General features: G+C 44.3%; 1 protein-coding gene across 5 annotated transcripts in view; it reads right to left on the bottom strand.

Moving 5' to 3' along the window:
* Nucleotides 1-266: 266 nt before the first annotated feature.
* Nucleotides 267-24687, bottom strand: part of MAST4 (microtubule associated serine/threonine kinase family member 4) — a 2307007-nt gene continuing 2282586 nt past the window's right edge. For all 5 annotated transcript variants that reach the window (XM_069627380.1, XM_069627381.1, XM_069627384.1 and 2 more), the window contains 2 exons: nt 16910-17091; nt 267-7898 (listed from right to left, as the gene is read on the bottom strand). In XM_069627380.1, the coding sequence (XP_069483481.1) occupies nt 4207-7898; nt 16910-17091 (3874 nt within the window). In that variant the 3' untranslated portion in view covers nt 267-4206. The remainder of the gene's footprint in view (nt 7899-16909; nt 17092-24687) is intronic.

Here is a 24687-nt window from a genome sequence, read left to right as displayed (position 1 = left end):
GTTTATGTGCAGTTTCTGGTAAGTTCAAATTGAGTTGGTGATTTGTGGTGTTGCTTTAAGTTTCCAGAGAGCGCTTCAACCCCAACATCAAGGACAAACCTTCAAGCCATTATAATTATCCTCGGTGGGTGCCCATACAGGCTTGCAGCAAAAAATCCATTCATGTGTGACTCTAACTATGACACTTTGTTTCAAAGGTCATCCAACCAATGTTGTCTTTGTTTTTCAAGGCATGGTGTCCTATTCATTACAAAGAAATGTGACAATTTCATATTCTTTCATGCTGCATTTTTATTTCAATGTTATGCAACTGCATAAGTATAAATATTTGTTCAATATACAACAATTAGGACATCCATGGGGGATTTGAGAGAAAAGAAGACTGCAGTGCAAATACGGTAATTCACAGATCCTAACAAACATTTCTTCTTTCTTAAGCTGGGGACTCTACAGCAGGAAGTACTACAAAAGGTGCACATTTAGTATACAACCACACAAAGACTGACCAGATAGTATACAATGGCATCTCCATGGAACAGCTAACAGGTAAGAGAAACACCAACAGACGGATAACACAAGAACACAAGTTAGTCGCTTTGAGATTTCCAAAATGCAAAATTGATTTGGCAAAAGTGAAAAATGTGCTATACAAAATATACAGAAAAGATAAATTTGTAAACAAATGGTTTTAGATGTGCTTTAAATGAACAATGGGATAGTTCAAATGCCAAAGGCTGTAAACTATGAAAAAGCTCAGAGATCGTAATGCCATGCTAACCAAGTGCGTTGGTCCATTTGTATTTGGTAATAAAAAGCAACAATCACACGCACACGAGTTGTGATCATTCTTTTTCAAACATATTACAGACAATGTGGCGCCTACATTTCTTTGGGGTATACAAATGGCAACATGGTTAAAGTGGCGCCAGAAAACATTCACCATGGAATCTGCTATGCTCTTCGAAACTGCTTGACTGATCTTTATTCAAAGTAAATGGCCATCCTGCTTGATGTTCAGAAATTATTGATGAATATTGGAAGGTGATTTGGCCTGCAAGTTTTAAAGTATCTAAGTCACAGTGAAAATGAGATATGATCGTCCTCGGATTCAAAATTAGTTTCTCGATAGCTTTCCAAGTACAGCCCACAGTATAGCTCACTGCTTAGGCTTGCTCACAGGGCATTCCGAACCCTCTTTCCCCTCACACACTCAGGGCAGACATGCTCCCTACAAAGGTCCCCCCTTTCTGATTAGGCATACGGAAAAGGTGCAGGCAATACACTTGAGTTGCCAGGTGCAGCCTAGTATGCTAGTTGAATAATTCTACCCTGCCACCTTGTCCCGTCAAACCTTGGCAGTAACAAAGCAGTTGCACATTAGCTTTTTCAAGGCTGAGTGGGGAAGTGGATGGATACACTCTGCTACTCATTGTGGCACCATCAGCAACCAAACCAGTCATAAAGTGCATGGGGTCAAATAGCCTAAAATCTAGCATGCTGCGAAACAGCTTTATAGCTGTGCCAACCTGACATGGGCATGTCTGGGGTTAGCAATACTCTTCTACAAGGAATGTCATTAGATAAAAAGGTAGCCTGGCTGAAAACAAGAGGAAACAGTTACATGAAAGCATGGATCTCCATGGTGTGTCCTTCACTGTGGAACATAGTGAAAAACAAGACTTCCTAAAAAACGAATAGCAGATCCAGATGCACGCTGAGCTGGTCCTACGCCAACGAGAGCAAGGAAGCCCAAAGAAACTAAGCTAAGCCCACTTAGCTAAGTATGAGCAACAAGGTAATTGCTATTGCCACAGTCAGACCTGGCTACTATCTTATGGCGGGGACTGCAGAACAGTATGAATTGCAAACATCGAGATACACCGGAAAACGAGACATACATGTATACGGTTTCAACGTGGGCATTAAGTAAACCCACACATTTCATGAATTAAGCACAAGTGATCCAGGTCAGAAATACATTAATATTCTAACCCATATGCTAGCTGAGGAACCCCGGAGGTCTGACAACTCCTTCCTACTGGAGAAGTATTGCTTTACAGCCAGGTCATTTCCTTGGTTAAAAGAATGTGCGTTGGCCTAATTTTCTAATGCATGTTTGTGCATGGCACACTGCCGAGTACCAGAGTCAGGATCAGTATTTGCAAATAGAGTGCCATTGGAAACCATGTGAGATCGGAGGACGCAATCTTCTATACTGGTTGGCAAGTGTCTTGGGAACATGCGTGTTAGCAGATATGCCACTGCATACTTCACCTTTGGTGGTTACACTGATTATTCCTTGCTCATAGTTCTTCCCCATCAGTTGTGTCAATAACTAGTAGAGGTTTTGCGTTCACTAAATGTGTATGTTTCGCCTAATAGTCTTGCAGATGCATATCATCTTCCCTTGTATCACAACATTCTCTGTCCAAACGCAGACATATGTCCTTCAAAACACGTGAATATACAAAATTGAAATAAGGCTTAGCAAAAAGTAAAAAGGACAGTCACATTCAAGCACCAAATAGCTCCAAGGGCCCCTTTTTGTACAAAAACCCCCTTGTTATATATTTTTCTTACAGTATTTCTTTTTTTGCATACAAATAAAGAGTTCATGTTATGAAATGTATGGAGCTACACGATGCATTTGAAGAATGCGAAATCCAGAATTACCTGCTAAAAACAGCAAGCTTTGTCTATAACATAAGGCCCCGGCAAAGTATTAAAATCCTCATATGTCTTTACAAAAAACATGGATGACACGATATGGACTTTTCTCCTCACCCACTCTACTTTTACCCGCAAACGAGAGACCACTAAAAAGAAAATGTACAAAATGATATAGAATGAATGGAACTCCTAATCGGTTAATCAACAAAAAAAAAGTATGGCACTTTTTTTCCCTCAGATATTATGGCACAACATTAGACTTTGAAAAAAAAGTGACATAAGAGGAATTCAAAACAAAAAGGGATGGGTTTTTGCGTTGGAATCCCAATACAGTGGGGATTATAAATGCTAATCTGTTCTATTTTTCCGCTTAATCCTACTGCCATTCAATTCCATTCAATTCCCGAGCGGCCCAACCAGGGCGGGTTATTTATATAACACTGCTATTCCAATGAAAGCTGGGGGTGATTTTAAAGCAGATTAAAATATAATTATGGAAGAACCAAACATAAAAGGGGTACTTATCTGACTAGTAAATAGCCAGGGGTATGCTCCTCTAAACAGCGTGTACATCTACTGACCAAAGCTTAGTAAATTGTATGAAGAATTGCATGGCCTGACTTAAGCGAATCCGACTGCATCGGTAAGAACAGATCTTTAATTGACTTAATTGCTGGTCTGCGGCCTGTGATAAACTGTAAGGTGCTTTACGAGCAGAAAGCTGTGGTTAAGACCACTTCTGATACACAGCTATCTCGATTCAGTGCAATATAAACACACACACATATATATTTCTTAACAGCTCATCATGAAATTCTCATAAGAAACTGATATTCGTAGCTTTAGTTGTTCTTGACTATGCTTTCACTTTTACTTATGTTTATTTATTTTTTAAGCTACTTTCCTCAACCTTTCTTTTTGTTCCTGCTCTAAACGTGGCTGTTAATGTTGCTTTGTTGGACATCACGGAGCAATAAATGACAACATAATCTAAAATAAATGGACAAAATAATAGTGAATGATGTAAGTCAGCTGCAAAGTGCACAACGCTACATTCAATACCAAAGGCATGACTTGTGTTCATGGAAGATGTACGCACTTTAATGGCATCCCATTGAACTGCATTGGTAATTGTGTGTATGTACTGCAGTGTACAGAATGGCAGTGCTAACTTCCAGAGTTTTTCAAGTGGCCAAATACCCTGTGTCAGTGCACTATGAGCATCACTGATAACCAAGACATGTCAAAAGGAATCTCCGGGGTATACATAGATGGCCACAAGCAACACCGGAGAGCAACCAAATCCCATGTCTATTTTGTGCCCATCACTGCAGTACAGTAACACCGTTCAAGTTACACCTGGGAAGCCATTTTGATAAAAGGGCATCTCTCTTTTTACGCACACCCTTACAACATTCAGAGGCATAGAAGCTTCTCTTTGTGAAAATACCACACAGTGCTCGTTTCTGAAGGTAGTCGGAGTACACTCAAACTTCTGGTCAGAAGTCTTCAAGTTACATCTGAGATGCAGAGAAGTTAGGTTGATTTCTTTTGAGGACTACTTCGCGATGACTCCTTCCCCCGTCTCTGACGCAGGTCCTTTTCAGAAGAAAGTGCACAGGAACGTTCATGTACCATTACTGAGCAGGTATAGTCTTTACCTACATTCTGTTTTCTGGTGGTAGCGTTCAGCGGAATTGCTTTTGTCTCGATTGTGGAAGTGTTGTCAGCAGCCGTGGTAATGTCTGTAGCGCCTGGATTCCTAGCAAGATACTGAACATCGGTTCTAACAACAGTATTGCAAACAGGCCTCTGGCATTCAGTTTTGCCCATTTCATTTTTGCTGGTGACAGCTGTTTTGAGTTTTTTTATTTCTGTGCAAGTGGGTGCAAGAGGCTCCACTGATACTGCGTTACCCTTAGTAGAGGATACGGGAATGTCTGTAGAAGAAGCAGTGATGGATGGTCTACATTCAAGAGAGACATATTGGCCACAGACCTGCTTCTGAGAGGGATGGGCAGCATTAGAGAGACCCTGTCCAGAGACTGGAGGTGAACGCTTCAATGTCACATGTTTTTGAGGGGTGGTCTGTTTTGCTTTTAAATCTGATGATTGCTTGCCTCCAGATACTGTCTTCTCTGGTTCTTTAACCACTTCGCTATAGCTTGCAGACATAGGGTGATGCTCATTTTGACTATAAAGTGCTTCTGAGCTATTTTTCTCTTCCACCCTCTTGTGTTTGATGGGGCTTTCAGCACCTGGTGGACACTTATCTGCCTGCTGGTAAGCAGAGGCACAGTCTTTAACCGTGGTAATCTTTAAGTGCTTTGGAGATAAACCTTTGCTTTCCCTCTTATTGTGTAGATGCATGGGTGTAGTGGAGTCTGTTTCTTGCTTTTGCATAGATTTACTAAACTCTGAAATCGGTGCTGTGTGACACCTATACAATAATGTGTTTGTCGTTTCGTAAGTGCTGTCTTTATTTTGTATGGTATGTGCCAGTCCACAATCCTGCTCAACAATCTGTTTAATGTCTGCATAATCAAGGTTAGCCTTCTTGAGAGGATGTGGTCTTGAAGGGAGCTCATCTCTGCTATTGGAACTGATGGGCTTCTCGTTGGCAACGGAGCCATATGATGTCCTAATGGCATCCTCCACATTGGACATACTTGCAGTGCTTTGTTTTTGTGAAATGTATTTCTTGTCTGCCTGTTGAGATGCCAGTGAGTCGGTCTCTGGCACACGCTTAGCTTTGACATTGCTGGCTTCCTGCTTTGTTATTGTTGCTTTATTGGTTGTGTCCTGTTCAGATGGCAGGCAGGATTGCTCATGTTCCAGGAAGGAGGCGCCCTTGACAGGTAAACAAACATGGCTGACCGTCACGGGCTGTTCCCCATTGTCTGTGCTCTGAAGCCTGCAGTCAGTTTTCTGAGGAGATCCTTCAGGTAACTTCTTGGACACATTCCTGCTGTCTACCAATGATTGTAATGATGTTTTGGGGAATAATGCCTTTCTGTCAATACAAACATCAAGGTTTCTGGCTTCAACATTAGCAGGCACTGTGGAATAAGAAGGATTTGTTGTCACCAATGACTGTGTTGAACTTTTGGAGATATTTACTGTGGAGCCGTTACATTTCAGATGTTCACCTGCATCTGCCCGAGGTTGGACAACACCCTTGTCAATGTTTTTCTCATCTGGGGTAATAGTTGGAAAAGCCTGGCTGGCCTCATATGGTGTAGACCTACTGAAGGAGGCTACTACAGGAAATTGTGGTTTCCACTCCAATGGGCATTTGTCAGATCGTTCACTCATGTCCGCAGCTTCTATTCCTACTTTTTTTCCAGAAGTCAAACATCCTTGCTCAGATAACGGCTTTAATGTGGTATGAGTATTAGGCATGGGATTACACTGGACGGTATTTAAGGATGCTCGGCGAGCATGCTCTTGTGTTTGAGGCTCAGTTAGCAGATTGGATTTAGTTTCACTGATTAGTTGTTTTGAAGACGGACTTGCTCCAGCATTTATTTTATGCTCGGGTGTTTTTTTAATTATTGACTTTAAAATATTTGGACTGTTACTGATTTGCGACTGATTCGAAGGGATGCCCTGAATATGAGACCTTTTCATATTTTTACAGGTTAGGACGTCATTTTGACAGGGGGAATCTTGTTTTACTGTATTACTCTGCTTTGCTAAGGCTGAAGGTCCAGCGTCATTGATGTTGCGCTTACTGTCCAGAGGCAAGTGGGAAAAAAGATCTGGTTTTGGGACCTTTGGTCCCGAGAGAAGGGCTATGTCCAATGTACCCTCAATTGGCTTCAAGGAGGAAACCGACCTCCCTTCTAATTTATATTCAGAAGGGCTTTTTCTGACTGAAGAATCTGTAGAAATCATGGATGACTTTTCAACACCAGCTTCTGGTCGACTACTCAAAGACTTTACAGAACCAAAAGAAACAGAGTTCATCTGCGCACCAGAGTTGGCATTCAGAAACTTTCTGACATCTGACAAAGTTGCTGTATCTTGCTGCAAAGTGACGGGCCTTGCATTGGTTGCAAGGAAATCGTGAGCTGTTGACACACCTTTGGCTTTCAGGAGCAGACAAAAGCCATCATCTTTCTCTTCAAAAGATTTCTTTCTGAGATAGTCCATATTCAAATGCTTACCATCTAACCTTTCAAACTCGACGCAGTCCTTTGCTGTTGAGGGTTTATCTGCATTCTCCACCTTTGTATTTAGTACTTTATCTGGTGAGTGACAGGGGATTTCATGCCCTGCTTGCGTTGTCGAAATTCTTTGTAGATCATTCAGGGAGTGACTAGGTTCGATCGAATGGCTTACAGGGCAAGACACGTGTGCTTGACAAAGGCTTTCTTTCATTGCGCTTACTACGGAGTGGCTCTCCTCTGGTGCAGTATTTTCATCACAGAGATTGAACTGTTCAGCAGATTTTGGAAACATTTTATTATCCTCCTCCTCAAATCGAATGAGTGTTGGGTTTTGAGGTTCACCACTTGCTTCCCTTGCAGTGCTTTGTTTCAGAAGTATTTCTTGTTTTTCAGCCCGATCCAGCTTACGCATGACAATTTTGGCAATTAGTTTCTCCCTGTCCAGCTCCTCCACCGATTCCTGCCTCCCTATTTTTCTTGCAGCTGGGCGTTTCAAACAACCTTGTTCCACTGGCTTAGCTCTAGTGAGTGGGGGGGCATCACTTGAATTTTCTTCTAGACTTTGCAGTGGTATATCCCTTTGAGACGATTCCTTTGGAACTTCTTCTTGAGTCACTTCAAGACTGTGTTTACGTGAGCACAGATGTTTCTTATCACAGCTATAGGAGGGTGCAAGTTTCTCTTCCGATTGAACTCTTTTCAGTAGGGGCGATCTTGGTGGCTCTGCACTTTTAGGCCTCACAATATGTCTTGCAATAGTTGGTGGGGAGTGCATCCTGGAAGGAAAAGTTTGACTCAATTTAGAGTTTGCCACTGCATGGGTTAGTAAAGGAGACGGAGATCGCTGAGGAGACGGTGGCTGGGGAGTTGGAGATGGTGTCCTTGCTAGAGGAGAAAGAGGAATGCTGCCGGCTGACTTGCGCCTTCCTGATCTATATCTTGGCCCGCCAAGCTTGGGTCCCAAACCATGGAGTGTACTTGGCCTTACGTGACCAGATCCAGCTGGTGAATTTGGTGCGCTGGAGCTTGGTGAGCTGCTCTGAGATGAATTGGCACCTGAAGGAAGAGAACAATAAAGAGATGTCAAATGAAGTACAAACAACATTGATTGAAATGATTACCACATACACAATTTCAGGTACACATTTGGAAACTTTCGTATACATTGATCTTCAATAGTGCTATGGTACTCAAAGAAATGGACGTTGATGTATATCTGAAATTCATCCTTCATTGATGTCGTTCTAAATTGTCAGTTGGTTGCTGGTATAATGATGACCTTGAATTGGAACCATCTCTGAAGTTAAGTGCTTCCTCATTTTGCAGATGTACATGTATCTGCAAATGTTTTAAGGAATTGTAAAATAAAATCAATTATTTGTGTGCCATTTAAGTAATACTCACCTGCCTGGTGGTCTTCACTGGCAGGAAATGGCCTGGGCCCAAGTTACAGGATCAAGAGAAGAGGGGACCTGAATGCTGGGGCCCGGAGTCCTTACTGTTTGGTGTAGCCCATGGTGTTGGTGATTATTGCTATTTAGCACCCTAGGTTTACGTCCCAGTCCACTTGGAAAGAACAGGTTGCATGCTCACTGGAACCCATCGTTTCAAACAAATACTCACCCAACATGGCCACCAAGGAAATTGAATGTGGGGCTCCCGAGGAGCACCTCTTCCATTTCCATAGCATCCCAGGAATTATGAGGAGCGGCATGGTAGCATCACAGCTGACATTTGTGGGTTACATTGACCCACTCAACAGAATTTTTCTCCATAACAAAGCTGCGCTTTGGCAGTCAACAGCAAAATAGCTGCGCTGGCTCTTTGGGGCACATTGCGTCAAAACTGCACCCTGCAGCACCAAAAGGATGGCTGCACCATCTTGCCAGTGTGTTCTGGGCTACACCCAAAAGAAGCAAATCAAAGCAGCGCTGCTCTGCTGCTTGAAAATCCACAGTTCCCATGGAAAAAAGGGAAATATTTACATTTAGAAATGATGCTGCTTTGATGCTCTTTTTCCTCTGTTACTCATCACAATACTTTTTATTAATGAGACCTTGCCATGCCCCTCCACAATCACATTGTACTCTAGCAGGCAAGAGCAGTATCCCTGAATGACAGGCTGCTGTTCAGATCTGAAGAAATAAAAAAGAAGTTGTACTACAGCTACACTGGAAACACTTTAATGTTGGATAAGGCCCTGCCCTTGTTTAACAATGTAAAGGGGTTTGTTGCTGGGAACATATATGAAATGTTTGATTCACCAGGCTTGTTTGATTCAGAACAAAATAAAGGAATTAAAATGCATTGGCTGCTTTGGGAGCTTCAGAACAGGTTTCTGCTGGCTAGGCTGAGGCCTTCCCCCAAATGGAGACACCATAAACTTCTGGGACACCAAAGTGAGAATTGCTAGCTTGAAAAACTTTGAATGGACCAAGACAAAAAGTTCACATGCTCGTCAGACATTCATCTGTGCTCCAAGCTGGGACAATAGAAGTTCTGGGACACTAACCTGTGATGTGTAGGGGGCCATAAAAGGGCTGAAGGGACAGTTGGTGGTAGCTGAAGAGAAAAATGAATGGTCCAGTGTAGGACAAAAGCCAGCCCATTTGTTTCAAAAGACTATTTTATTAAGAAACTTTGAAGACAGTTATTCTTGCAGCAGAAAGTCTCAAAAATGTAAAAAGTTAACAGTTTTAATGTAATTGGGGGGGGGGTGTAATTTAAGATGTTGTATCCTTCACTGCCACCGTGGGAACAGAAATGGCAGAGAATTGGTATTCCATGGAAAGTGTACCTGATGCCAATGTGAACATCAATACTGATATGCCTAATGATTATCCATACACCTGTATAGATTATTAGAGTTTCAGGCAGAATATTTCACACTAAAAATGAACAATGTCTTACAGACTGCAGAGTTGGACTGGCATGGGCTGCATAACATATGTAACCTGCTTATGTAATTTGTTAAGATGCCACAATGGTAACAATGTGCCATTTATGGCAAAAATGGATTTTAGCTAAAGTAACTGTGGGAAGCCTTTGCACGTCATAAAATACAGTCTCATAAACTGAGTCACCTCCTGGTTGTTCTATCCGGGTGTTAGGGGCATGCTTAGCTACGCCTGCCCTGCCATATACTTCTATGATGTCACCATGCCCTATAAATGAGTGGTTGACAGAGCTCCACACACACTCTTTCCTGAATTCCTGCGCCTGCGTTCCTGATCTTCCACATTCATCCCCCAGACTCCAGATCCCACTGCAAAGGCCAAAGCATAGCCGATTCCAGATTCCATTGAAAGGCCAAAGCATTGCTGACCATCCCAGCAAGGCCTCAATCCAGAGACCCCAGATCTAAAAATCCCAATAACCAAAGAGAAAGCTGTGATGTTCTTTTGAGAAGCCTCCTGAAACCAGACCAGCTTTTTGCCCACTAACTGCTTGCCCCGCTTACCAGCTCCCTCCCGCTGATGCGTCGCTGTGCTGTGACCAGACCTTTGCCCAGCTGCCTTTTGCCCAGAGAGTCTGTCGTCCAATGACCCGAGCCCTAGAGTCCAGAACCCGGTTGACTGTGCATAATCACAAATTTTAGAGCGGACTGCGAGTATCCACATCCCATAACACATAGTCTACCTCATCTTGATTTTTGTCTTTGTTCCACTCTCTAAGCAACCCTATCCATATTCTGATAACTTGTCCAACTGTCAGAATTCTCTGTGCATCTTGTCCTTGATCTCCAAGCGTTAGTGCCACTTTTCTCTTCATTTCTGTCTTGCATAGCTCATAAGTCCTTAGCAATTTTTTGATTAAATAAATTAATTTTCCCTAAAGCAGAGGGGTATACTCCGTGAAGGGTTACAACTGCAGCGTAACTTATATTCGCGGGTGGCATTCCTCTTTTCTTAGCCATTAAATCTAGTTATTTGCCTTTCATTTTAATAATGATTTTCTCTTTTTAACTACTCTATTTTCATAAAAACGAACCTCATTCTACCTTCCAAATCTCTCTCTATTCACCACCTATAGCTCTCCTTTTACTTCTATATTGTCCCTGTGCTGTGCATCCATCACCCTGCCCACAAACCGCATTCCAATTCTGTGTTTTTCAGCCGTTTTTTCCAAAAACCGTTTTTACATTTAAAACTGCATAATGCATACTGTTCCATGTGTGAATTGGCTGCACTAGGTTTTCCATTTCAATCTGCTTTGTGAACTGTATGCTTTTGTGATACTTTACAAAACAGGGGGCGGGGGAGCCTGGGAAACTCTCTACCAGCACGAACACAGCCCATTGACTTGTTCTTGGGTGGATGGCCCCTGGGAGAATCTCAACCAAGTCCAAGTCTTTAGCTCACTGTTCTTTTCACAGAGAAGAAATATCCCGACATATTAGTCTTTGTCCTGCCCAGGGGCAGTCCAGCACCGAAAATCTAGGCAATTCTCCTCTGAACAAGAGTACCACAGCAACCCCATACACGTGTTTCAACCTTGTTGGGCATCATCAGTGAGGTGAAGCTGTGTCTCTCTAAGAGCAGTGAGCAAAGGGTCCACGTCTGGAGTCCCCTGGTAACTTAGGGTGAGACCCAAAGTTACTTGGTATTCAAAACAGGGGGTGGGGGGGGGTCTGGGAAACTCTCTACGAGCAAGAACACAGCCCATTGACTTGTTCTTGGGCGGATGGCCCCTGGGAGAGTCTCAACCAAGTCTTTAGCTCACTGTTCTTTTCACAGAGAAGAAATATCCCCACATATCAGTCTTTGTCCAGTCTTTGTGATACTTTGCCTGATGGTTGCTAGTGATATAACATCCTTGATACGGTGATAAAACATATGCATATCCTTATTTAAACAAACATCATTAATTATTTATCAAAATACGAGTGTCATTTTAGGCTTTTGCAAAGGGCTTAAAAACCTGTTTTTCCTCTTATTATGTGAGGGAAGGTCAGAATTTGATTATTTGTGGGTTGAGAGAACATAGCAGGGGGAAACCTTAACTTGGGTGCTATCTATCCTAATTCAAAAAGTGCTCCTATTAAATTGTGCTTTTGGATATGTTCTGCTAGCAGGTTAACCAAGTGCACTGGTGATTGCTGCCCAACTTAAAAATGTGTTCTTTTTGTGAATTCTAAAAATAAATTGTATTTTCACCAACCAGCCTGGTTCATTGTGACCCGCAGTATTTGTAAAAGGGAGTGTGAGACGGGTCGGGTATCGGCTCAATTCGAATTCATTGAAATTAAAGAAAAAGTATTCCTATTGAGCACCACATCACAGGATAAAACCAAAAGTCCTGGTCCGGTGTGTGACTCCTGATTGGTATCCTTAACACATTTATGTGGGGGAGAGGAAATGGAGAGCACCTGTGAGAAGAGGGGGAGATGGCAGGCAGGTGCCTGCAGCAGTGAGCTTGCTTAGAACACACTGTTTGATTGTGAAACTCAGCCCATGATTCGAGCAACCCGATTAAGTAGTTAGCATGCTAGCAAGTGACTAAGCCAAAATCAAATGACAAATGCCTTGAAGTTCACATGAACGTTAAATATACATACAATAGTTGCACTTTAAAGTTATTTCTCTCTTCTTTGATCATGTCCCATCATGATATCTGTGCTTCTTATCCACAGGTAAACGGGATCAACTGCAGAGCAATAGATAATGTGTTTTGCTGGCATGGATCTTCCATAACATGCTCTGGAAGTTGCGGCTCACTTAAATTGCTTCAGCTCTCTACTGTAGAAAATCTAGCCAATGCTCAACCATTACTATGCATGCAGTGCAGTCGGCTATATATACTAGAGAACGTCACAGTTCGGGTCATGCATCATTCCAATTAACAATGAGGATTAAAAAGACATGCACTTTTTGTTCAAACTACAACTGTGACAGCATCATGCTGTGAGACCAATTTACCTCCAGATTGTTCATGCACATACGTTACTCTATGAACAGGTAAAAAATTGCTTAGAAAAGTTTTAAATATTACACTAATGTACATGCAAACAGACACTCAACATGGCATTTCATGAATGTGGACCACATTCAGTAACTGAAACCTTGATACCTTCACCAGCGATAGACAACTTTGAGAATCGGATCTGAGAAACTGACATGCCAGAATTATCATGCAATGGCTCCTAATGTTTTTTTTAAAAAAATATATATTTTTATTGGTTTTAACAACAGTATGACAAGAAAAACAGCTTACCCTACGCAAGCATAAACAAGTCCCCCCCAGCCCCACCCTCCCAACATTCCAAGACCACTTGCGCTTCAATCTGTTCCGGTTTCAGTAGGAGATTTGTCCGAGCCGCCTATGTCCTCGCTGGAGGCAACTTCTAGTCTAGGATGAAATAATGTCACTGTGAGCTCCACCCATTGCTGCAGGTCTTCGCTGCCATCTATTCTCTGCCTGCTTAGTGCGGTCTCCCAGGCCCCTGTTTCTGCAGCCACCCATTTTCTGAGGTCTTCCCACCATAACGCTGCGCTAGGGCTGTGGGGGCTCTTCCACCCCATGGCAATGCGCCTTTTTGCTAGAATGTACATCAAGTCTTTTGGTTTGCTCAGTGGCTTGTTCTTTTTGCGCTTTTTGTATCTGCCTAGGATGCACGCCTTCTGCGACTGTACGTCCAATGTGATATCCGACTCGGCTACCTTAGCGCTAATTTGCGCCCAGAAGGACTGTAATGTTCGGCATCCCCAAAACATGTGAGTCATCCCTGAGCAGGGTTCGTTACATGTGGGGCATGAGGTGGCGCTGGCACCATTGAATTTGGAGATAACTGCCGGGGTGAGGTAAGCCCTGTTGAGAATGTACAACTGTATAACCTGTAATCGAGCGTTTTTGGACACTTTTTTGTGGTATTGCGTTATGGCGTCCAATTCTTTGTCTTTGAATTGTAGTCGCAGCTCTTGTTCCCACTTCGCTTTGCACCTAAGGTCCTGCATGGTGGTGCAGTCCAGCATTGATTTGTAAAGTCTCGAGGTTTGGTGTCCCCCTTCTGCCACGCCAAGCATGTTCTCTATGGCCTCTGTCTCTGTTTCGTGGTTCTCCACCTGTGGCCATTGGTTTGTGAGCTTCTTGACTATCGCTCCGTGCAGTAGGAACTGCCCTTCTGGCAGCCCAGAGATGTCGTGCAGCTCGGCAAACGTCAAGATTCCCTGGTCATTCGCTAAGTCGCCTAGCTTGGCAATTCCATAGGGTTCCCACATGGTTCATATGGCTGCCGGGCCCCCGGGTCTGGTTGCCATGGTAGCTGCGATCGGGATCTGAGGAGCGTATGGGTCTGTCCCAGTGGCTTTGCAAGCTCGTTGCCAGATCTGTATCCCAAGCTTTATTAGGTGTGGGTAGTTTGGTTTGATCTTTGGCCTAGTCCAGAGTAGGTCCCAGCATTGGCTCCTAATGTTAACTCGGGCACCATTGGTTCTGAACATATAGTTCTTAATTAGTAACCTGTCATGTATCGATGGGATGCAGAGTAACTCTTACACCAAATAATCAGACCGACTCAGGAAGTTGACAAAGTCTCAATCAACCATCAATTGTCTAAAACAGGAGTTACAACGGACGTTCGCTCATGCTCTCAGCACAAACTACATAAAAATACACAAGTACTAAATACAAAAAATGTGTCATAAGTGCCGTCATACTATGTGGCAAATAAGAAAAACCTATGGGGGAATGTGGTTGGCTCAAGGGGAATATCTAAGTATACCTTCTATAGTGACTGAGATTGTGAAAGGACATCTACAGTCAGGTGGACAACTTAAGCTTGCCTCTAGTGCAAGTCATCCTCAAAACTTATTAAGTACAAAGAATACTATTGGCTCTTAAACTATAAGGCCCTTTGTTATATGGCCCTCTTTAACTGGTTGGCACGCTCATGCAATGTCTGGAACATTCAGCTTGTTATCAGCACGTAAGTTCATACCCGGGTGCTGGCAGGTGGACATGACTTTTGCATACCACCCAATTAGACCCACATCTCTCACCACCCATTCCTCTGCCATGAAGACTGTCTTTGAACTTGGCCTTACAGTAGATTCTCTTCTCTTGGAATAAAAGGGAGTACAGGCACACGCTCATCACAGTTCTGATCTGCATGCCCAAATCCTATTTCCATCCTTGGCTCACGTGACAGGAACCATATTTCAGCCCGTTTTACAGCAATTAATTGTCTTGAATTAATAAACTTGGCACTCATGGTGTTCCTTCTTTGCACCTTAACACAAGTTGATTCAGCGTCTCATGGTTTCTGTTCTTAATGGATAGATAAACAGTTCCGTTAAGCTTTGATACCAGGCCAAACAGCTTCACCCTTCAAGTCTGCGATATCCAGCAAATTTTTTGCTGCGACACACACTGCTCTCAATCCTTCTTTCCCTGTGGGTTTGAACTTGCTAAAGTTGTGACACCGATGTCCAGACACTATACAATGGCAGCTTCACCTGCAGTCTATTCACTACGTATAGCTAGCTTCTACGATTACGTAGTCTACTTGCGTTGCTGCATCTGTACAGTTATTAAACAGCTGGCATTTTCTGCAGTGCTCTTCACACGTGAAATCTTCTTTTCTGCATAGGGATAGGATGTTCACTCGATTCCTTATTTTGTCATCAGTTTTCTATAAGGTCCATACATATCTTCTTAGTGCGTCACTCTCACTTCTTGTGACGTCACTAGCTCCTCTTTCTCTTGTTTTCATATTCCTTCAGCAACCTCTTCCAAAAGATTGTCATCTCTACGGGGATACACCAGATAGAGTTTTCTTACTGAATACCTTTTCTCGAATACTTGTCGTGTCATGGTCACAACTACTGGTGTTAAAGCATGGTGCAGTTTCAGCCTTCCAACATACCGGCAGTAGCAGGTCAGGACTTCCTGCATGGGAATTCGGCTGCTCTCTACAGTTCCATTCTCAATACAAATAACTCAAGAACCCTGAAGAAGCAGCCGCTATTACACCATTGGAGCCACCGAAGGCACAGAAAAATGAAGTGCCCAGAAGAAGCCGCCACAGGTGAAGCTGGTGTTGAATCAGAGTTTGTTATAGATAAAAAAACACTCAAGTCTTTGGTACTCTCACAGTAGGCCTCCAAATTGGTCCTGATACAAATCTGTTTTACTTGTACATTCACACAACATGCCCATTAGACAGCAGCATGCACAGATTTTCAAATAAAAGCAACATCTTTAATGTGTGCCTGTCCTTAATAAATTCGATAATGGGTGCCTGATTCAGCAATCCCTCTCTGCAACTCTTCTGTGTAGTTACTTTTATAGATGATGCACATTTATTAACGCACAATCGGATGGTGCGTTTCATTTTTTAAATGTCCCTCTATTCCAATATTGCCATTTATTAGACTTATGTTCCGAGTTTCAGGTAGTGTCATCTCTGAGACCTTCTGTCTCCTCAGTTTACTATATGTATTCCTAATTTTCGTTGGCAAATTTGTTTGTCTAATTGTGCATTGGACACTGCAGCAACTACTATGCTTAGATGGTCTTAGACACTTGGGGTTTGAGTTTCACGCGGCATTATAAAAATAATAATTTACTTACTAATGCTGGAAGCCAATAAAGCCAAGGTTTCCTAACCAACAAGAACATGTAATGATGGAACACAGACAAACCAGGGTAGGGAAAAGAAGAACAAAGGCAATATAAAAGGAAATTACAGCTTTCCTGCAAGAGGAAGGAGGTCAGGCAGATGCCTGAGTTTAAGATAAGTACTCTTTCAAAAGGTGGGGGTCGGTTCAGAAAAAGTTCATGAAGAAGTAATGAAATATTTCTTTATATTTATTAAGGCACTTTATAAGACCAAGGGTGAAAAGTTAAATAACGCTAAAGAGCAAAGTAAGTAGCAGTCGGGGAATGACTGGAACACGCAGCCACCAGCAAAGCAGAACTTTAGAAGATCAAAGAAGTGCATTTTAGGGATCTGATCAAGCTAGAAAGTATGGAGTTTGAAAAGGTATAAACAAGGGAAAAAAGGCAGTGTACAACAGTGGAAAGACCATGCATTTTCTCCATCAAGTTTGTATCTAAACCCAACTCACCAGATGGGAAATCAGGGATGGAGCGGTAGCTTGGCGTAGGAGATCTGGGAGACAGACTGTGGGTGGGAGAAGCAGGCAGGCTCTCCCCAGAGGACAGAGATCGGTTCAGGCATGAAAAGCTTCGACTGGTGTGAAGGAGAGGCGATGGCTGCTTGGCAAGCTTTTTGAAGAAGGATCTCCGCCTAATATGAAAAGAGCAATCATCAGAGGACAATGTTGTTACTCTGCATAATACTCACAGATTAGAAAATTGACACTGTACCTTAAGCATAAAGAATGTTTTGGTCTACACCACAGAAGGAAGAATCGACAATAAAACTACAGCACACCCAGAGCCAACCAGAAACCAGCTCACCACCCCAACTCCTCTTTTCCACACATCTCACATTCTGCACACGCCCAAAAGGCCTGGCAAAGCTACACACCAAAAGCACACACACCGTTAGCTAATCACACCACAAAACCAAATACTTGCAAACAAACAACTCGGAAACTGGACGCCGCCCTTCGAGACACAACAATTCCGGTGCACACAACAAAGCACACTCAGAAAGTTCACATGCACAGACACCATTTTCTCCTGGTTCTGCAAGCATCAACGATAAAAGCACAACCTCTATCCTATCCCTCGTCCCTCATTAACCAACCCCACCAACCTTTCTTACAGAGCCACATGAGCGCCTGGAGACCATGAAAATCGCAGTGGTAAGCAGTATAAATCATCATAACATATAATTAAAACATAAAATATAATAACAAATGCATTGTTTGAATGGTTTCTTGGTGCAGTCAGATGATTTGCCCGAGTTGGAACAACATTAGCTTTTCCCCCAACACCATACTGTAGTGAGTGAGTGTGGCCTACGGCCTTTGGGTGGTCGGGCTTGAGAACTTTCCGCAATGATAGAGTGTTGATTTTAATGTAAATCTATTCTCTCTGAGTGTATAAGCTTTTAACTCTTATGACACTGGAGTGTAACGTTGTTCCATGACAAGCAGCAGAGAGAGGTGTGGGTTCACACCAGGTGGATGGTTTTTCCGGGGTGGTCAGACACTTTCAGCCCCCTACAAAATCTGAATAAGGGTGTTAGTATGAGTCTTGCCCTATAGAATGATCAATCTCTTGACAGTCTCATGTTATCACAGTCAATGTCATTGTGGTCTCTAGGTCAAGTAGGCTTTGTGAACTCTCTGCAATGCAATTGTGCCAATTTTGTTCATGTTATGGTGATTTATATCACGCGCCACTGCCATTTTCATGGTCTCCAGGTGCTGATGTGAAAATGCAGGAGGGATGGGTGGGCCACGTTCGTGGGCTAGCGAAGGAAAGTGCTAGAGAGCTTTGATGTGCTGTTGGTAGCTTCAGTTAGAAAACAACAGTCACTCTGTGCTGGGTTTGTTTTTAGTTGGTAAGGGTTTGGTTGTGCTTGTTTTATGACTGTGTGGGATGATTTATGTGCAATTGGTTTAGATGTTTGTGTTGGTGTGTTTAGTTGGGTGTTTAAGTGTCTGCATTCTGTGGATGTTTTAGGTTTCTGCTGCAGTAGAGGTGTGTGTGTGTGTGTTTTATTTGGTGTTTAAGGGGGAGTATGCAGGATAGCGGAACGTTTTAGTAGGGTTAGTTCAGGGGTGCACAACTTGTTTACCTAGAGGGACCGAATGTACCACACAAGGCCCATACAGTGGGCCAAAGAATCCATGGGAATGAACAGACGGTAGGGGCATTGGTGCTCGAATTGGAGTTAAAAGAAGGCCTTGTCACTTCAATTTATTTGTATTCTGTGACTGAAATAATGTTTTTAAATGGAAGTAAAATTGCATGTATCATGATACCACGACAAAACTGGACCACAGAGGCTACACACATCTGACATGACCGACTTATTGACTGACTTTAGGCAAGGCAACATTTCATCATTTAACTCATGTGACTTAGCGGACCATAAATGTGGTGGCTGATAACGTCCAGGGACCCTCGTTACATCCAGGCCAGCAAGCCAGTCCCTCTCAAAAAAAAACATCTGATAAATATCTTGACGTAAATGTTTATAAATGTGATATTGTCTGTGCCCTACTATACACACTTACTGTACTAACTTTATGTACAAAGTTTTTTGGCACCTTCAAGTGCATGTCATGAGAGTTCTGTACTGTGGCTTTACTCTACTGTATATTGATTCCCATTTTTCGACATGTACACTAAACTGCTAGAAAAGTGTTGTTTTATAAAACTACCGTAATGTCACGGGTAATTCATTTCCATTTTCTTTATTTTGTGATATTAGCTGAATAAATAAGCTAAGAGTCACCTGTGTTCTTTTGCATCATTCCCTTATACCTTTGTACTGTAATAATAAAACTTCACAGTCTTTAGGATACAAAATATGTGAAATGAGAAAAGTCTCACAGTAATCAGAAAAGTAAAATATTACTGTATGTAAATATATGTGGCAGGACGCCACCCCTTTGTTTCCAATCTCCACAGCTCCCAAGTCCTACCACTCACTTTGAGCAGTCCCTCCAGTTACGTAGCTATGCCGAAGGGTAGCACTTTGAACTGGTAGTGTTTGCCCTCTATCATGAACCTGAGGTATTTTCTGTGCGCTGGCAACATTAAAATATGAAAGTATGCATCTTTCATGTCCAATGTTGTCATGTAATCTCCCTGAGAAAGCAGTGGGATCACTTCCTGTAAGGTTACCATACGAAACTTTTGGGGTTTGATAAACTTGTTCGCTGGGCGCAGATCTAATACAGGGCGCATGGTTAGATCCTTTTTGGGTACAAGGAAGTACACTGAATAAATACCTTCCGTTACCTGAGATAGAGGCACGACCTCTATGGCTCCTTTTTCCAGCAGTTGTTGTACTTCTTGGAGAAGGATGGCAAGATGTTCCGGTGTCATGCGACGTCCCCTCGGGGGTCTGTAGGATGGGGAACTGTTGAATTCGATACAGTATCCGTGGGCTACGGTGGAAAGTACCCAACGGTCTGACGTTATCTCCTCCCATGCAGGAAGAAAGGATGTTATCCGGCCCCCGACCGGTGTTGCATGGGAGGGGACGCGAATCTTCGCGTCACTTGGAGTTGTTGGGGGCTTGGGAGCCTCTGGGGGTGGATCCCCGACCTCTCCCTTTACCCCGGCGTTGGCCTCTTTGGCTGTACTGCCCACTATTGGTCTGGTAATTGGTGGCAGGGTATTGTTGATGCTGACTTTGTTGTTGTTGTTGGCGTTGGCCATTAAAAAAAAGCGTTTGTTGCCATAGCCGCGTCTGGTAGTGGGCTTAGAGATTTGGTCAAGAGTCTTGATAGTATCGAACTCTTTTTTAGCCATCTCTAGAGCTTCATCCACCGCTTTCCCGAAGAGGTTAGAGTCTTCCACAGGTTTATTTATTAAAGACGCCTGTGTCTCCGGTTTAAACCCTGAGTTGCGCAGCCATACATGGCGTTTTAGGAGTATTCCCTGCACCAGGGAACGTCCCGCTGTTTCTGCCGCGTCCAGAGAGTTTTTTACAATGCTCTGGTTCACCTGGGTTCCTTCGCCAATAGTTGAAAGTAGGCGTGTACGTAAAGGCTCCGGTGCTTCCTCGGCGTCCTTGCGCAGTTTGGCCCACTGCGCGTCTGCATAGCTAGCAAGCAAAGAATTGTTGTTCGCAATTCTTGCTGAGAAGGCAGCCGAGGAAGTTACTCTTTTTGCAAGGGCATATAGCCTTTTGCCCTCCTCGTCAGGGGGTGCCTCACTGGTGGAAAGTGGTACCCCTGCCCTCTTTCTAGTATTAGATACTACTAGGGAATCCGGAATGGAATGTCCCCTAATGTAGAGCGGATCTGAGGGAGAAGGAGTGAAAAGTTTTTCAATTCTCGGATTGACCCCTCTGATCAATGCGGGAGTGGCCAGCGAAGGGATGATTCTTCTCTTCACTGAAGCTAGGAGGGGAATGGTCTGGCTGACCGGGGGTTTCTCTTTAATTACTCTTTCCACAAAGTCTAATTCTGGAGAGAGCTCCCCAGTGTCCAGTTCGAAATGTGCTGCTGCTCTGCGCAACAGTGCATTGAAAGTGGGCTGATCGTCAATTGGAGACGTGTTCCTAACCGGTGAATTGTCAGGAGGATTTAGGTTTAGGACATCGGTGTCGGAATATACTGATGGGGATTGCCAGGGGTGCGAAGGTCCTTCTTCTGTGTTTTCTCCGAAGCCTTCTTCTATAATGTCTGGCCTGTCTTCCAGACATTCCTCCTGGTTCTGTCCTTCATCGTCCATGAAATCATCCTCCTCCTCCAAGTATTGTTCCTCCCCAGTGAGGTCGTATACATTATGGAAGTCTGAGGCTGTGTCCACCTGGGGATCGACTAGCCTCGGATTTTTGGCCCTGGGGTCCTCCTGAGGCCCTTCTCTAGTCCTCTTGGGAGTTTGAGAGGTCTGGGTATTCATAAACCTTTCCATCCTCTCCATACAGAGGTGGAGTCTTTCCATGGTTTCATGGGGTACCCCAGAGCAGTCTGGCGGGGGAAAAATAGTCATCTAGTTGGAAACGGCTCGACCTCTCCCAAAGCGTCGAGGAAAGTGTCCCGTCGCCCTCCGAAAAACCTTCAGGTGTGCTGGGTGACCCCCCGACTGAAGGGGGTAGTCCCTGCCTTCCTTCGGGCTTTTTCGGCGTGTCTTTCGACTTGTGCGTAGCGCTCGACGTGACTTTCGGCGTACGCTTCTGGGCGTCGGCTACAGCGATCCTCGTCAAGCTCTCGGCGACTCGTTTGTCGGCGGAAGCTTGCGTTTGACGCTACGGGTGTCGATCGCTCTAGGGCGGTATGCGCCTTTTGTTGATGCGCGCCGGCCGATGGTTTGGGGGCGGCGCCCTTATTTGCCGAAAGCCCAGTCGCTGGTCGCGACTGCGGTTGCGAGAGGGGCTTCGAACCCGAACGGTCCGAGGAGGCTGCCGGTGGAACCTGCGTCTCCTTGGGTGCCGAAGCTCTCTTCGTCTTAGACGAAGAAGAGCCGTGGGTTGTGTGCTTAAGTGTGTTTTTGTGTGCGTCAATGTCGCCGGGGTGTTCATCCCCATAAGCAGGGCGTGAGCCGAGCCCGTCGGGGCCGGGGACAGCCGACGAAGCGCGCGAGCGCTCCTTAGAGGGGTTTTCGACTTCCGTAGCGGAGGTCGTGTTATCGCGTTCCTCGTCACTGTCGGTGGTAGCAGCGGCGGGTGAACCTTCGGCCTTCGACATCGCATAGGCCGCCCACCTTTTAACCCTACGGTCTTTTAGAGTTTTAGGCTTAAGAAGCCGACAAGCCGTGCAACCTTCCTCCTTGTGATCGAGGGGCAAGCAGCGGTTACACCGTGAATGCTTGTCCTTCCAAGTAAATTTGCCTTTGCAAAGCGGGCAAAATCTAAAGGGTGTCCTCTCCATAGCCGAGGTAATAAATCGTGATAACCACCCCAAGGGAAAGGAAGGGGAAAGGGAAAGGCATTCTCAGAAAAGAACCAGAGATGTCCCACGACCCCACTCTCCCTACTGTATATGGCCTGCGAGGCCAGGCCACGTGTTCGGCAACGCCGAAGGATCTCCTCCGCTCGACCCTCCGTCGAAGTACTTGTTTGGCGGAGAACAGCTTCACAACTGCGTCGAGGGAGGGGGTAGGTGTTTAATATTAATGAGAAAACGACCAAAGGTCGAGGAGATGAAATTTGCAATGTCTCTCGGGGAGCTCCGCGTAAAGGCGACCAGTAGCTGGGCGGAAAAAAACAATCTGAGGGACCTCGACGCGTGAGGGATTGCGGGTACAACGCACGTCACTATAGGGATAGTGTTTCAGACACTCCTTGTCGACGTCCCTTTTTCGACTACGAAAAACAAAATGCAATACTCCGCAGTGACCACTGGATGTCGGACCTATGCACAGCATGTGATTCTAAGCAGATTAACAAACATCAGAAATATATATATATATGCAATTCCCACCAGGGACAGGGGTTTGTGGTTCCTGGTTGGTTGGTTTCTCACCAGATTGGCAGGGTTTCATCCTTCTGCAACATCTTAGTGTTGTAAAAAAAAACCTGAGATGTTTCTCCCATGCTATTCCAGGGCACCTTGACTAAGCTCTGCGCACATGAATAAAAGGCAAAACCTAAAGACACACTCTGAGCTAGGCGGAACACGAGAATGAGCAGAACCTCAGGGACAATGGCCCACCTACTGGAGCAGAGCAACGGACTAAGACTGCATGCGTGTTGATGAGACGCGAAGAAAGGCGAACTGTAAAGTAAAATGCAGCTGCAAGATCAGCGATACAGTAACAGAGTGGTCTGGTGAAATGAAGTAGCCCATTCGAAGGTCTCGGTGAAAGGTACATTGTTTGAAGCTAAAAGGCAAATAAACGGCAAGAGTGAAAGTAAAATAGTGAACGTTGAGTCGAAGCGGTCCCGTTGTGGTTTCTAAGAAAACCACGCACACTCGAAAGATTTCGACATCTGAAAGGGGCCAAAGGCCGTTTGAGGGAGAGCTGAAGTATACTAAGCTTGGGGAAGGATGCCCCCCCCTTGCAACTTTGTGGTGAACTTTATCGTGAGAGGTCCAAGCCCGGCAGAGGGAGACCTACTAGAACTGTGTGGTGATAGGTCTGAGCCTGGGCAGAGGGCGACCTCTGTAAAGGTTTTGGTTGAAACATACATTTTGAAATCAGAGAAAGACTTTAACGTGGAAGGCCAAGCAAGCCTCGATCAACGGTTTCGAACTGTGTACTGTGTTCAAAACTGAGCCAGAATGTGTCATCCTGCCTACAAGGATCGCCATACCGCGTGAGGCCTTACATAGGGAGGAGAGCTGGTTCAGTCACATTATCATTTGAAGACAGATTTTTCCTTTTACATACATTTCTCCTTTTCACACTTTTGTACAAGAGATGGGGCAGGCATTCGGGTTTTGTTGGATAGGCCATTTTGATTTGACAGATCTCACTAGGACTGTTTTGTTTATCGTTTGATGGTCAAGAATACTCCTATCTTAGTTAAAGGGCAAAATAGGAGTTTCTCCAACCCCAATATTTTCAATAAAGGTTTTACAAATTGTATCCATTGTGTCAGTTTCAATACTTGTGATACCATGACTTTCCTACAGGGCGGACAAGTGAGGGAGGATCACCTGGGAAAGGGACCCTTGGAGACTGTGGGTGGAACGCCCTCTGGCAAGACATGGCATACCCCCGTTCCAATACATCCCTACCTGACATCCCCTCAGTCATCATGGGATATTATCACCCAAAGCCCATTTACCCACAACAATAAATCTGCTTCCTTCACCCGGACAAAAACCCACATGGTTTTTCCATGATCCCTAAAATAAAACTATTACTCCCACAATATCTGCATCCACTATGAAAACCCAAAGACCAAGACTAGGAAGATTGCCTATAATGATATGCAACAGCCCTGTCCCACTAATAGGACCAAGCAGTGCCAGGTGCTCAGTCATCATCATGACCACTCTGCCTTTAGGAAAGATGTGCAGTGCCATTACATGTGTCACCCCCAATACTAAGAAGAAGAGGAAAAAGGGAGCTATGAATATTACCCATAGGAGCCAATGCCATTTTGTCCCAATAATGAGGCTAGGCAAGGGTCAGGCCTCCCTCCACAATCATTCCCACGTGAAACCTGTTCAGCTTCCCAGTCAGTATAAAAGGCAGAGCACATAGGCACACACTAAGCAAGCTGGGGAGGCTTAGAGGATCGTGATGTCCAGAGGAGTCAATGAGAAGCTGCAGAGACCCTGGGAAGGAACCCTGAGAA

The sequence above is a fragment of the Ambystoma mexicanum genome, chromosome 6p (assembly GCF_040938575.1).
Source record: "Ambystoma mexicanum isolate Mex_15411 chromosome 6p, UKY_AmexF1_1, whole genome shotgun sequence".
NCBI classification, from domain to species: Eukaryota; Metazoa; Chordata; class Amphibia; order Caudata; family Ambystomatidae; genus Ambystoma; species Ambystoma mexicanum.
This window is presented reverse-complemented; position numbering and strand designations above follow the sequence as displayed.